The sequence below is a fragment of the Oncorhynchus mykiss genome, chromosome 17, assembly GCF_013265735.2.
Source record: "Oncorhynchus mykiss isolate Arlee chromosome 17, USDA_OmykA_1.1, whole genome shotgun sequence".
Lineage (NCBI taxonomy): Eukaryota > Metazoa > Chordata > Actinopteri > Salmoniformes > Salmonidae > Oncorhynchus > Oncorhynchus mykiss.
This window is the reverse complement of record NC_048581.1, coordinates 39,830,692-39,844,725: the sequence shown is the minus strand read 5'-3', so window position 1 is coordinate 39,844,725 and position 14,034 is coordinate 39,830,692. Positions and strand designations below refer to the sequence as shown.

The window sequence follows — 14,034 nt, the reverse complement described above, 5'->3', positions numbered from 1 at the left end:
GGACATACTGCCCCCACCTACCATCAACCATTCATGTCAATGTGGAGCTAGCCCTTCGCATTGTTACAAAATTTGGCAGGTTCATGGCAATGAGGTACAGAGCTTGATTTGGCTGCCAGAGGCTCCGCAATTGCTGCCCAACCTCCATAAGGAGCCTCCGGACCGCATAAATGGGCTTTTACTGTTACTGCTTTTACAGTAAGTTCTGAGTGGGTAGAAGCTTGCCAGCTCAATAAAGTGTCCACAAATGCACACTGGCCATATACTGTTACATGGAGTGTCATGGTATCGTGTTGGGTGTCGTGACAACTATGAATGCTATGCACAAATGCAAAGCAAGTGCCTTGCTAAGAATGTTCAACTCTGTGGTACAGAGTTACAGCCCTTTAGTGAAGCCTGTGAAATCTGGTGTATAATATTTCCTCTTTGCGAAGTGTATTACTCAAGCTCCGTTTTCAGAGACATTCAGTTTTCAGAGACATTAAAAAAACATAGCAGGTTACAAAGTAGCGCTCTGTAGCTACGTTTTGATGTTTGGGTTGTTTCTTGTCAGGGACTGGTCCAAATTCACGTTTTGCCATCCCCATCGAGCCAGCTAACTAGCTGTGTGAGAGTACTTGACTCCGTTCACTGAGGGTTAGTGCTATCCTGGATCCTTGGGATGTCCCTTCGCTAAACCCTAACCCATACCCTAACAATAACCCTTACCTTACCTAACCCATACCCTAACAATAACCCTTACCTTACCTAACCCAAACCTTAACCCTTACTGTAACCCTTTTTGATTTCTACTTCAATGGGGTAGGGATGTCCCAAGGAACCCGGATAGCAAGGATCATTCACTGAAGCAACACTTGGGGCGAGAGGCAGCACTGTGCCAGCGGCAAATGTTATGATTGATGTTTTTCCTTTTAAGTGACAACTACCAGAATTCAGTGGGTACAGCCCTACAATCGATGAAAACATGGCTAAATACCAATACATTGAAAATGTGTCCTATGTCGTTGTTTTCCAGCTGGCTAGCATGAGGCAGCTCAGTCTTCAGATACAATTTTTTTTTGCTGGAATCAGTGCAGTTTATCCTCCTTTCACAAGAGTAACACAGTTTTTCCATCAAAAAAATCGTGTATTTCTTGTGCTCTTAAATTCAATGTGGCACTTACATTAATGCTCTTTCCTCAAATAACAAAAATCTGCTTTCTGAGTACCTTTTTGAAGGGCTGTTTTCAGCACAATCATACAGATTTGTAAAAAACAAACAAATCCAACTATAATAATAAAAATATTGGCAGATATATCGGTTATTGTGAATATTTGAAGTCTAAAAACAATCGGTGTTGGATCCAAAAATAGCATATCTGTCAGGCTCTACTTTTCATTCCAATTTTATGTATTTCACCTATAACTTCATATAAGAACTGTGTGGTTGCTTGTGGCAGAAACGTGCGCCTGTCCCACTGGTTGTCTGGGTCGCCAAGATAAATAATGTACTCCTTTAGCTACGTTGGCTATGGTCTCTGACCTATAGCTTTTGTGTTTCCACAGGGAAGTGGAACGGTACAACGCGGGTGGCCATCAAGACCCTGAAGACAGGCACCATGTCCCCAGAGGCCTTCCTCCAGGAGGCGCAGGTCATGAAGAAGCTGAGACACGAGAAACTGGTGCAGCTCTACGCTGTGGTGTCTGAGGAACCCATCTACATCGTCACTGAGTACATGACCCAAGGTAACTGTAGACCACACACATCATCATTATTATCCGTATGGCTGTCCATCGTTTCCAAAAATAACGTTGCTTCCGGGGATGGGTTGTAGAACAGATGTGGCTACCACTATTGTTACAAACACACACATTATCACGTAGGTATTGCACTATGTAGGGAATAGGATGCCACGTAATCATAATCATCACTTACTTAGTACATGAGACACACAAACACAAACACTTCATCATCACTGACTACAGTGGACTATGGTTCAAGCTGGCATGTGCATGCTCACACACATCATGTTCTTGTGTTCCCTCCTTCCTACCTTCTCTCTCTCATTAAGCTGATAACACTGTCGCTCCCACAGGTAGCCTTTTGGACTTCCTCAAAGGTGACACGGGCAAGCTGCTACGTCTACCCCAGCTAGTGGATATGGCATCTCAGGTGGGACATTCACTGCAATGTTGATTATACCTTTTATGTAATTATATTATTTAAGTCAATTTAAGTTATTTTGCCATCTTCCTTTGTTCCCCTCCTTATCCCCCGATTGTCCCTCTTTCTGCTGTATCTATTCTTCCTCTCACTTTTTATCCTTTTCCCTCTATCCATTCTCATCCTCTAACTCTCTCTCTCATTTCATCTCATTTCCCCTCTACTCTTCCAGATTGCAGCAGGGATGGCATACGTAGAGAGGATGAACTACGTCCACAGAGACCTCAGGGCTGCCAACATCCTCGTAGGAGACAACCTGGTGTGTAAAGTGGCCGACTTCGGCCTGGCCCGCCTCATAGAGGACAACGAGTACACTGCCAGACAGGGTAAGGCTTCAGTCCAGGTCAAATCTGTAGTTGTGTGTTCTAAACCTGGTTTTGGAGGACCCGTGTTTAACCTGGTTTTCCTTCCAACTGGTCTCTAAGTATAAAGTGGCCAATTTCCCCTCCTCTTAGAGGATAATGTTTACACTGCCAGACAGAGTAAGGCTCTGGTCCGGGTCCAATATCTCTAGGTACGTGAACTGACATTGTGATGCCAGGACAACCTCTCCCTCAACGTCAGCAAAACAAAGGAGTTGATTGTTGACTTCAGGAAGCAAAGACATCGACATCAACGAGACTGGAGTAGAGACTACAGTTTTAAGTTCCTCTGCTTCCACATCACCAAGAACTTGACATGGACCAACAACACCACCACTCTTATCAAGAGGGCACAACGGTGCTTCTACTTCCTAAGGCAGCTGTAAAAATGTGTCATGCCACCCCCGGGTACTCTCCTAATACTACCGCTGCACCATCGAGAGTGTCCTGACCGGTTGCATCACGGCCTGGTACGGAAATTGCTCCGTCCACGAATACAAGGTCCTCCAGCAGGTAGTGAAGACGGCCCAATGTGGCCGTGTTCCCACCCATCCAGGACATCTACTTGAAACAGTGCCTGAGGAAGTCCTGCAGCATCATCAAGGACTCCACACACCCCAGCCACGAGCTGTTCACTTCCTTACTTTTAGGCAGACGGTATCGGAGAATGAGATCTTATACCAACAGTCTCAGAGAGTTTATCTACAAGCTGTCAGACTGATGGTAGCGGATTTTGAATAGCCGTGGGAAAAGCAGTTGCAAGATTGAGACACACATCCAAAATCCAATTAGAAACCCTAGAATTCAAATGAAACCGATGACTTCATGAATAAAACTTAAAACAATTTATTTGTAGAATCCATAATGATAAGTGCAAGGTAAACAAAGGTTCTAATATTCCAGGTAAACTAAAAAGATCAAGGTAAAACATATGTGGTTCAAATGTATGCCAACTCGGTATCCCAAACATTTTTCACCCCTGGTAGGCCTTACTTCTGAAATGACTGCAACACTTAACATTGAGCTGCAGTTATTTTAACGTGGGTGGCGAGGAATAAGTTAGTCCTAAATATTTCTAAAACTAAACGCATTTTATTTGGGACAAATCATTCACTAAATCTTGTAATAAATAATGTGGAAATTGAGCAAGTTCAGGTGACTAAACTGCTTGGAGTTACCCTGTATTATAAACTGTCATAGTTAAAACATATTGATACAACAGTAGCTAAGATGGGGAGAAGAATGTCCATTATAAGGCACTGCTCTACCTTCTTGACAGCACTGTCAGCAAAGCAGGTCCTACAGGCCCTAGTTGTGTCACACCTGGACTACTGTTCAGTCGTATGGTCAAGTGCCACAAAAAAGGACTTGGTTCAGAACAGGGCAGTACGGCTGGCCCTTGGATGTACTCAGAGAGCTAATATTAATAATATGCATGTGTGCTAGTAGCAGTAGCCTGGTTTGAACCTGCTCTTTGAGTTGCTTGGACATTAGCACCATCTATGAGTGTTAGTGGCTGCTGCTGTGGCTGCTGTGCTTGTCGGCAGAGGTGGGACCAAGGAATTCAAGTCTCAAGTCAAGACCGCCAAGTATCAATTCAAGTCTCAAGTCATAATGTGCTCTTCACCAAATGTACCATTTCATATTTAACAAGAGTAATAGTATATACAATTTATGTAAATCATGAAGGCTTTTAAAAATATATATTTATTACTTTCCAAATAAACTTTATATTTCCATGGAAATACATGGGTAGCCATGAGAAAAAAACAAAAACAAAATATTGTAGTGCTCTCTATCTCTCTCTCTCCAGATATACTCTAGACACCTAAAACAATCCTGCCATACAATCATTTATTAAAAGGTACATCAAAACAACTGACACTGAACTTCAAGTAGGCCTACAATTTGAACACTGGCCTGATTGTCTGAGAAGAAAAAACAAATCCCAAAGATGGGAGATAAAACCTGAACATAGAGACTACGTGTGTGTATAATGCATAAACAGTTTCATTTTTTTCCTCTTTATCTCAGGGCCCTATAATGCATTGCATTTGCAAAAGACCAAATTCGATGAAAGTCTGTCAGTCATTTGTGCACGATGAGGCCGCGGTATGATGCCACCATGGCTGAAGACACGCTCCACCGGAACACTGGAGGCAGGCACTGCCAAGACCCTGATGGCCACTCGGGACAGTGAAGGAAGAGCCTTCCTTTTCATTGCCCAAAACAAGAGGGCATTCTGTCCTTCGCATATGTCAAGGTAGTGACTTAGCTGTAGTGCTAGAGTGGTCCCAACAGCTTTCTTCTGCCTCCTTACAGTATGCTGCAAACAGCCCTTCTTCTTGTCCAAGACTATGGTCCTCTCGCTCTTCCTCATCAACAAGAGGCACAGCTTGCTCAGTCCCTGCAGCACCTTGCAGAATCAGTTCTGGCAAAACATGTAAAAGCATAGCAGAAACAAAAAGGCTGGTATTAGTGTATATGTGATGCAGTGGGTTAAACTGAAAAATTATTATTGTTGCAGTCAATTGGATTAAATTATGAGAAAAAGTTACATTAAACTCAATATTTACCTTTAACTATTTTTGCCACCTCCTCCTTGACCTCCTCCTTGACCAGCACATGGTGCTCCACCCACATCGGAGAAAAAGCCGGATCCAAGGCAGCTGCATTGAGGTAAACTGGATCTGAAAAGGGGGCATTGATTCTGTCTTGTGTCCTGGCCATTTTCACATTGATGAAGATTCCAAGAAATCTTTTGTTCAGGGATGCCTGGAGACTTCTGACCAGGCCGCTCAGGAAATGGACTTGAGGCATCCGCTGCTACAGGTGGTGATTCAGGGACAGGACAGAGGGAACACCAGAACTGCTTGTGACTATCTTCTCCCACTATGTCATACCTGTTGCTTCTCCAAATGGCTTCAGGATGTCCACCAACTCCTTCAACTTACTCCACTCCCGTACTGTGAACAACAACTCCTTGTGCCCAGCCTTTTTCACAGCAGCAGGGATGCCTCTTTCCCCAAATTAAGCCTCAAACACCTCTTTGAATGTTGTGCTTGTATGTAGCAGTGAGCTGATTTTTGATAACTTTGAAAGAGAAGGAGTCATCACTTTTGTTTCTTTCAAGCCATCTCCCACCACCAGCTGGAGAGTGTGGGCAAAACACCCTAAGTGCTGTTTTTTTGCAATAGCAGCATCCACTGTTTGCTGGTCTTCCAGGGTTAGGTCATTCCAGAGCTCTGGGTCATCAAGGTGATCTTGGTCATGTACTTCATCTTCTTGTTAAATGGGGAAGCACACAGTGAATGCTTTTCTCATGTTGGCAGCATTGTCACTAATGATATAGTCAAATGTATCTTTAATGCTGTACTCACCACATATGGCCTCAAATTGCTCACAGATTATTTTGGCCGTGTGTGGGCCTTTGAAGCGGACACAGGCCAAGAGATTGGACTTGAGCCGTATCCTCTCTCCATCTTTCTCCATACAGCACACAGTGACACCAAGGAACCCCCTCATCGTTCGGTCGGACCAAATGTCCACTGTGAATGAAACATGGTCTGTGTTGCTCAACTGAGTTTTCGGTTTTGAACGTCTCTCTGTAGCGAGGTTCTCTACTTTTGATGGCAATGTTCTGTGATACACTGGGCTGTACTTACTGTCAACCACTGACAGAAAGTGCAGAAAACTCTTGTTTTCCACAATAGACAGAGGCAAGTTGCAATCGATAACCAGGAGTCGGACAGTATTGCATTGTTGATAGCTTTCTGCTGTGGATGATTCATGCTGTACTGCCCTACACGGGTCTCCATGAACTGTGAGATTGGAGACTGTTGTGGTTCACTTGTGACACTTTTGTTCATCTGATATTGTTCAAATCTGTAAGCATATTAAAAATGTATATCAGAAAATGATCATTTTGGGTATAATTTTTCCAGTTAGCTCAATCTGAATTCACCCGCCGACTTTTCTCTGCACTGCCATGCGCAAATTCTTCTCTGCTGGCACAATTTGATTGGCTGCTGTCCGTTAAATGAAGAGTTGATGTGCTGCACAACTTTTTTTAATAGCATCATTTTTCATATAAGGGCTTGGGGAGGGTATCAAGTCAGGTCGAGTCATAAGGCTCAAGGTCAAGTCACGAGTCATTGGTGTTAAAGTCAAAGTTGAGTTGCAAGTCATCATATTTGTGACTCGAGTCTGACTCTGGACTCTCCCTGTTTGGATCCTGTACCCACCTGGACTTACTTTCCGCACACAAACACAAATACATTCAAGTTACACACACACACACATCACAATTGCTGCTACCAGACTCAGTAGGAGTAGGTAAACCCTGTGATGTTGAACGCCTCAGAGCTATTTTGGTCAAGTTCAGTCCAGTTTCTTTTGTCACCCATTGAGTTTTCTCCATACAGTTGCCGGAATGCCTCATAGGCTTTGTGGTAAGCTTCAGTCCAGTCTCTTTTACGGTCACCCACTTAACTCTTTCTTGTTTGTGCCACAGAGGATTTTTCACATTCTTTTAAAACATACATTTTGGCAGCGGATGCATCAAATCAAATCAAAGTGTATTTGTCACGTGCGCCGAATACAACAGGTGTAGATCTTACAGTGAAATGCTTACTTACAGGCTCTAACCAATAGAGCAAAAAAGGTATTAGGTGAACAATGGGTAAATAAAGAAATAAAACAACAGTAAAAAGACATGCTATATACAGTAGCGAGGCTATAAAAGTAGCGAGGCTACATACAGACACTGGTTAGTCAGGTTGATTTGAGGTAGTATGTAGATATGGTTAAAGTGACTATGCATATATTATGAACAGAGATTAGCAGTAGTGTAAAAGAGGGGTTGGTGGGTGTTGGGACACAATGCAGATAGCCCGGTTAGGCAATGTGCGGGAGCACTGGTTGGTCGGCCCAATTAAGGTAGTATGTACATGAATTTATAGTTAAAGTGAGTATGCATATATAATAAACAGAGAGTAGCAGCAGCAGCGTAAAAAGAGGGGTTGGATTGGGCACACAACGCAAATAGTCTGGGTAGCCATTTGATAATCTGTTCAGGAGTCTTATGGCTTGGGGGTAAAAACTGTTGAGAAGCCTTTTTGTCCTAGACTTGGCACTCCGGTACCACTTGCCATGCGGTAGTAGAGAGAACAGTCTATGACTGTGGTGGCTGGGGTCTTTGACAATTTTTAGGGCCTTCCTCTGACACTGCCTGGTGTAGAGGTCCTGGATGGCAGGCAGCTTAGTCCCAGTGATGTACTGGGCTGTACGCACTACTCTCTGTACGCACTACCCTCAGAGGCTGAGCAATTGCCGTACCAGGCAGTGATGCAACCATGCTCTCGATGTTGCAGCTGTAGAACTTTTTGAGGATCTCAGGACCCATGTCAAATCTTTTTAGTTTCCTGAGGGGGAATAGGCTTTGTCGTGCCCTCTTCATGACTGTCTTGGTGTGTTTGGACCATTCTAGTTTGTTGTTGATGTGGACACCAAGGAACTTGAAGCTCTCAACCTGCTCCACTACAGCCCCTTTTCCTGTAGTCCACAATCATCTCCTGAGCCACAATCAACAATCTCCACAATCGAGCTGAGCTGCAGCCAGCTCAGCTTCCATTTCCACCAATTCCTTTTTTGCCTTGTTGTGTTTCTTCCATATAAAGGCCATGTTTGTTTTTTTTAAACTGCAGCTTTAGCTTTCAAAGTGGCGTGCTCAGCCTGTGCTTTCACTGGATGCCCTTGACGTTGAGGTGGATGCATCTGACTTTTTTGATACAGCAGATACTGTCATGTGGACCAATGGCAAACAAAGGTTCCAATATTCCAGGTAAATGGAAAAAGATCAAGATAAAAAAAAATGTATGCCAACCCGGTTTCTCCAACGTCTCTTATACCAGTATGTGGCCATCTGGGCGGGCCCACCTGTAGCACCAACTAATTGAGGCTAGAGGGCGTAGTTGACCTATTTCTAATTCAAATCATAGGACCATAATAAGAGACCACATAATGCATACACCATACCTGTATATAGAAATGAAATATGATATTCTAAATGAGCGATATCATCAAATAAACAAATATTTTGATAAATGAAAAATGAAATGAAAACGGACAAATGAACTGGCTCCAACACTACTGAACACTTGAACTGGAATGACCACCTGGACTTACTTGCCACACACATATAACATGCACACACAAACACAAATACATTCAAGTTACACACACATCACAATTGCTGCTACCAGACTCTTATTTACTATTACTCATACTGCTCAATTTAAAACACCCGCCAATCCCCCCTTTCTCTGATAAATATGTAAATATTGTACTATAAATTGTGCCTCCCTGTATTATACTAACATGTTTATTCTATTCTACTGAGCCATTTACTTAGTTCGTATTCTGATATTTTATTATTGTTGCATTGTCGAGAAAGAACTTGAAACAATGGAACTCTGCATGTTGTCTTGCCTGACTCACGCCTCTCCCTTGAGATGAATGATCTAGCCTAGGTTACACCTGCATCAGGCCTAATACCTACGGCTGTTGCCCTTCCAGCCCAGTTCCGATCCCAGCAACCCGCTGATACCAGTCACAGCTGGAGTTTTATTAAAAACCACTCAGTGGGGCGTCCAGCTCTGAGGTAGGGCGACCCGTAGTTTGTCAGGCTCTCCTAAGGCTATAAGACCAGGGGAAATGGAGTGGAGTGGTGAGTATGCTTTCTCCTCTCAACAACTTATCATTTTAATAAATACCTTAGTTTTACACCCACGGGTGCGCGTCACAAACCCTTCACCAGTGGACCTGGAGTTATGCACTGTAATGGGACCTAGTGTCCCACGAGACGAACAAGGTATAGTCATCGTGTCATGCCTTAGACTAACGTCCTAAGACATTTCTCATACACACCCCAAGCATGGACCCACACCGGTAACAAAGGGAGGAAACTCTCCGGGCTATTTCGGTCAGTGGCCTCTCAAGAGGAAACGCACCGCGTGTGTTTATTCAAGCAAAGCCCTTTACAGAGAGTCTACTTATCCTATGGATATCCTAGCTCCCAACCTTGAGGAAACCCAATCCTGATCCTCCTAAAGGAAAATACAAATGATATGGTCATTTCCCTGTGGGTTAAAAGCAGAGGCTCCTATCCAAACAGCTACAAACAGCAATTAAAGCTAAAAATAAAAAATGCTGGACTCCTACTCTCTCCATCCCAGAGCCTGTTGTAGCTCTGCGGGCGTGAGCGTTACATCCATCCCATGGTTCACGACGATGTTCCCTTTTAACCTGTCTCTCCACTCAGGGGAGTTTCCCAGTGCTTGGAAGGCAGCCACTGTGCATCCTTTATTTAAAGGGGGAGATCAAGCTGATCAAGGCCAATTTCTATCTTGCCCTGTTTATCAAATTTTGAAAAACGTGTCAATAATCAACTGACTGGCTTTCTTGATGTCTATAGTATTGTCTCTGGTATGCAATCTGCTTTCCACTCAGGTAATGGATTTGTCACTGCAACCTTAAAGGTCCTACATTATTTCACCACTGCACTTGACTCTAAGCAATGTTGTGCTGTTTTAATTGACTTGGACAAATCTTTTGATTACGGTAGACCATTCCATTCTTGTGGGTCGGCTAAGGAGTATTGGTGTCTCGGAGGGGACTTTGGCCTGGTTTGCTAGCTACCTATCTCAGAGTCCAATGTGTAAAGTCAGAACATCTGCTGTCTCAGCCACTACCTGTCAGCAAGGGAGTACCCTAAGACTCGATTCTAAGCCCCACGCTCTTCGCAATTTACATCAACAACATAACTCAGGCAGTAAGAAGCTCTCTCATCCATTTATATGCAGATGATACAGTCTTATACTCCGCTGGCCCAATCCCGGATTTTGTGTTAAATGCTCTACAAAAAAAGCTTTGTTAGTGTCCAGCAAGCTTTCTCTGCCCTTAACCTTGTCTGAACACCTCCAAAACACAAGCTGCAGGCTAAGGTTAAATCTAGGCTGTTTCCTTTATCTATTGTACTCGCTTGTCTTTCACCCTGGCTGCCAAACTAACCCTGATCCCAGGCTGTATCACAACCGGCCGTGATCGGGAGTCCGATAGGGCGGTGCACAATTGGCCCAGTGTCGTCCTTGTTAGGGTTTGGCCGGTGTAGGCTGTCATTGTAAAACAGAATCTCCCTGGGTTCCTCCTCTTTTCAGTTTGCTGCAGCTAGTGACTGGAACGAGCTGCAAAAAACACTCAAACTGCACAGTTTTTATCTCCATCTAACTGACACTTGTGGCTGCTTCGAGTGATCGATTGTTGTCTAGATTTTTGCACTTCATGCTATTGTCCGTGCCTAGCAGTGTTTGTACCATGTTTGTGCTGCTGTCATGTTGTGCTGCTGTCATGTTGTGGCCATGTTGTCCCCACAGGGGACTGTCCCCACAGGAGACCTTCTCCTCTTGGTAGGCCGTCATTGTAAATAAGAACGTGTTATTAATTGACTTGCCTAAAACATTAAAATACTAAACCTGGTTTTGGAGGGCCCTGTTTAACCTGGTTTTCATCCCAACTGGTCTCTTGATGACTCACTCTGTGACTTCAGTGGTTGTAATGAAGGGGCTAAATAACATGCAGTGAAAGGAAAAATGTATATCACAACCAAGGCTTAAACCTTGTTTTAGGAAAAAGTACTTTTTATTGATTTCTTTGAGTTAAAAGCACAGATATTTTTGTAGTACTGCTACTGTAGTCAAAGGTACATTGATAAAAGACCATGAGTCATCAATTCAAATTTTTGTTTCCCCAGGAGCCAAGTTCCCCATTAAGTGGACGGCGCCAGAGGCTGCCCTCTACGGCCGCTTCACCATCAAGTCAGATGTTTGGTCATTTGGGGTACTGCTCACTGAACTCGCCACCAAAGGCAGAGTACCATATCCAGGTACCATTTACTTTCCTTTATGAAACAATTCTAAAGGTAGTCCCACACTCTATAGTTATAAAACACCAATATTTCGACACACAATGCCTTCTTCAGGGTTCCATAGACTTTGACTAAACAATAGCACAAGATTAGCCTTTACATACAATTGCACTGAGAAGTGAACGGAAAGGGCAGGGTTTGTATGTTCCGTGTGCTTATTATAGTATTCACAAAGGAAGGGTTTGCATTAAAATATATTGTTTTTAGCTATAATTAGATATTTTTTGGGGCTCGTGGCAGATTCAGAATATGCCCTAGAAAAGTTGTACAAATGGCTCTTTAAAACAATTCAGAAAATCTTGATAGACAAATGCGGTCTCCCCTCCCTTCAGGCATGGTGAACCGGGAGGTGCTGGAGCAGGTGGAGCGCGGATACCGGATGCCCTGTCCCGGCGAGTGCCCGAGCTCAATGCACGAGCTCATGCTCATCTGCTGGAGGAAGGATGCCGAGGAGAGGCCCACCTTCGAGTACCTCCAGGGCTTCCTGGAAGATTACTTTACCTCCACCGAGCCCCAGTACCAGCCTGGGGAGAACCTATAGGTCTCAGGGACATCGGTCCCACCACGGGACCACATGGGTGGACTTGCCCACCCCTGCTCACTTTAAACACTGATCAAGGGACAGTTTTGCATTATTTCCTCCCTGTAATGGACAATGGTTAAGGATGGTTTAGGATTGGGGAGAGAGGATAAGCTGATCCTAGATCTTTGGTTATGAGGGGCTTCTAACCTGGAGCTTTTGGGGGAAGTGGGAAGCGTTGGTAATAACTGATCCCAAGACAGTAGCATTTTCTCCACTAATAGTTAAGGTTAGGATTGGGGGAGAGGAAGCTCGTCCTAAATCTGTAGCTAGGGGAGAACCCTAAGGGAGGACGGAGGATAGTGAGATGGGGCATGACCATTGTTTTGACCCTCCCTCTCTGTCCTAGTACCCTTCTTCTCAAAGGCTCTGTCCGGATTCCTTCACGTGCACTACCTGTCAAGCATTGGCTAGACTAGAGGAAGTCTCCCCCATTGTTGAAATCTGTTTGGAGAATCTAGATGCAGCCATAGCGCCACAGCATCTGTCCTCTCCACCTCCTCTTTTTGCAGAGCACTGCCAACGTGGCATTGTGTAAGCCAAATGGCACCCTATTCCTTATACAGTGCACTACTCTTGATCAGAGCCCTATAGACCCTCGTCAAAAGTAGTACACTAGGGCTCTGGTACACTAGTAGGTAATACGGTGCCATTTTAGGACTCAGCCTCTGTGTGTGTGTGTGTGTGTGTGTGTGTGCGTGCGTGCGTGCGTGCGTGCGTGTGTGTTTCGCTCTGTCTGTCCCTCTATCTCTTTGTTTATCTCTTTGTTTATCTATCTCTCTCTCTCTCTCTCTTCCTATTTCCTCCTCTCTATATCTCTCCAGTATTCTCAAGTGCTGCTTACTCCAGGTCATCAGGTGTCTCCAAAACAAATGTCAATTTTTTTTTTTTAAGGTTTTTCTTTGTTTGTCTTCTTTTTTGTTGTTTTTTACGGATTCTATTTTCTTCCTGTGTCCATGTCAATAAAACTGTAAGTTGTAAAGCTCCCAGACAATTTCACGTGAAACCATTTGGAAGACAGCTTTATAGTATACCCATTAGAAGTGACGTCAAGGATACTCAGCGTTAATACAGACTCACACTAGTAAAAAATGTCCACATTGTCCCTGCCTGTTTCAGTCCGTTTTATTCTGTTTGGTACCTATTGAACACAGCCCTGTGTTTTGGTGCAATCACCCTGAGATTATTGAGGCTCAGTCGTTTTATTTTGACATTGTCCTTTCCAGAACGCTTTCAGTCCAGCTCAGTACTGCTCAGGTGATGGTCATAGGTTAGGTTTAAAGGTAGACTCAGTAGTGGGTCAATTTAAGGGTTGGGGAGTAACTGATTATCAGTTACGGGTTTATGTAATCTGATTACAAAAAAAGGAACTATTCAGGTACATTACCAGCAACATTTTTGTAATCAGATTAGATACTTTTGAAAAACTAGATGATTACTTCTTGGAATACTTTTATATTCAGAAAATATGTTTTGTGAAAAAATACACATTGACATTCAGTTGAGCATTGAAAAAAGGCGCAGGTTTAAGTTTGTTCCATCTGACTGAGTCTGACCACAAGCCAGAGACCACTATGAGGACACACCAAACGCATTTGGTGGATCCCTTTAGTTTTCTTCTAATGGCTCGTAAAGTAATCAGATTACATTACTGAGTTTGGGGTAATCCAAAAGTTACGTTACTGATTTTATAATTTTGGACGGGTAACTAACCTCAGCAAAATAATAAGTGTTCCTTTTTCAGGACCCTGTATTTCGAAGATAATTACTAAAAATCCAAATAACTTCACAAATCTTCATTGCAAAGGGTTTAAGCATTGTTTCCCATGCTTGTTTAATGAACCATAAACAATTAATGAACATGCACCTGTGGAACGGTCGTTAAGACACTAACAACTTACAGACG

At 43.5% G+C, this 14,034-nt stretch overlaps 1 protein-coding gene across 7 annotated transcripts in view; it reads left to right on the top strand.

Moving 5' to 3' along the window:
• Nucleotides 1–13,117, top strand: part of LOC110493886 (proto-oncogene tyrosine-protein kinase Src) — a 33,053-nt gene extending 19,936 nt beyond the window's left edge. For 6 of the 7 annotated variants that reach the window (XM_036949868.1, XM_036949865.1, XM_021568447.2 and 3 more), the window contains 5 exons: nt 1,546–1,725; nt 2,076–2,152; nt 2,376–2,529; nt 11,375–11,506; nt 11,881–13,117. In XM_036949868.1, the coding sequence (XP_036805763.1) occupies nt 1,546–1,725; nt 2,076–2,152; nt 2,376–2,529; nt 11,375–11,506; nt 11,881–12,089 (752 nt within the window). In that variant the 3' untranslated portion in view covers nt 12,090–13,117. Of the gene's footprint in view, nt 1–1,545; nt 1,726–2,075; nt 2,153–2,375; nt 2,530–5,187; nt 5,245–5,334; nt 6,458–11,374; nt 11,507–11,880 lie in introns of those variants that run through there. The other variant, XM_036949869.1, reaches the window with a different exon arrangement.
• Nucleotides 13,118–14,034: the final 917 nt, after the last annotated feature.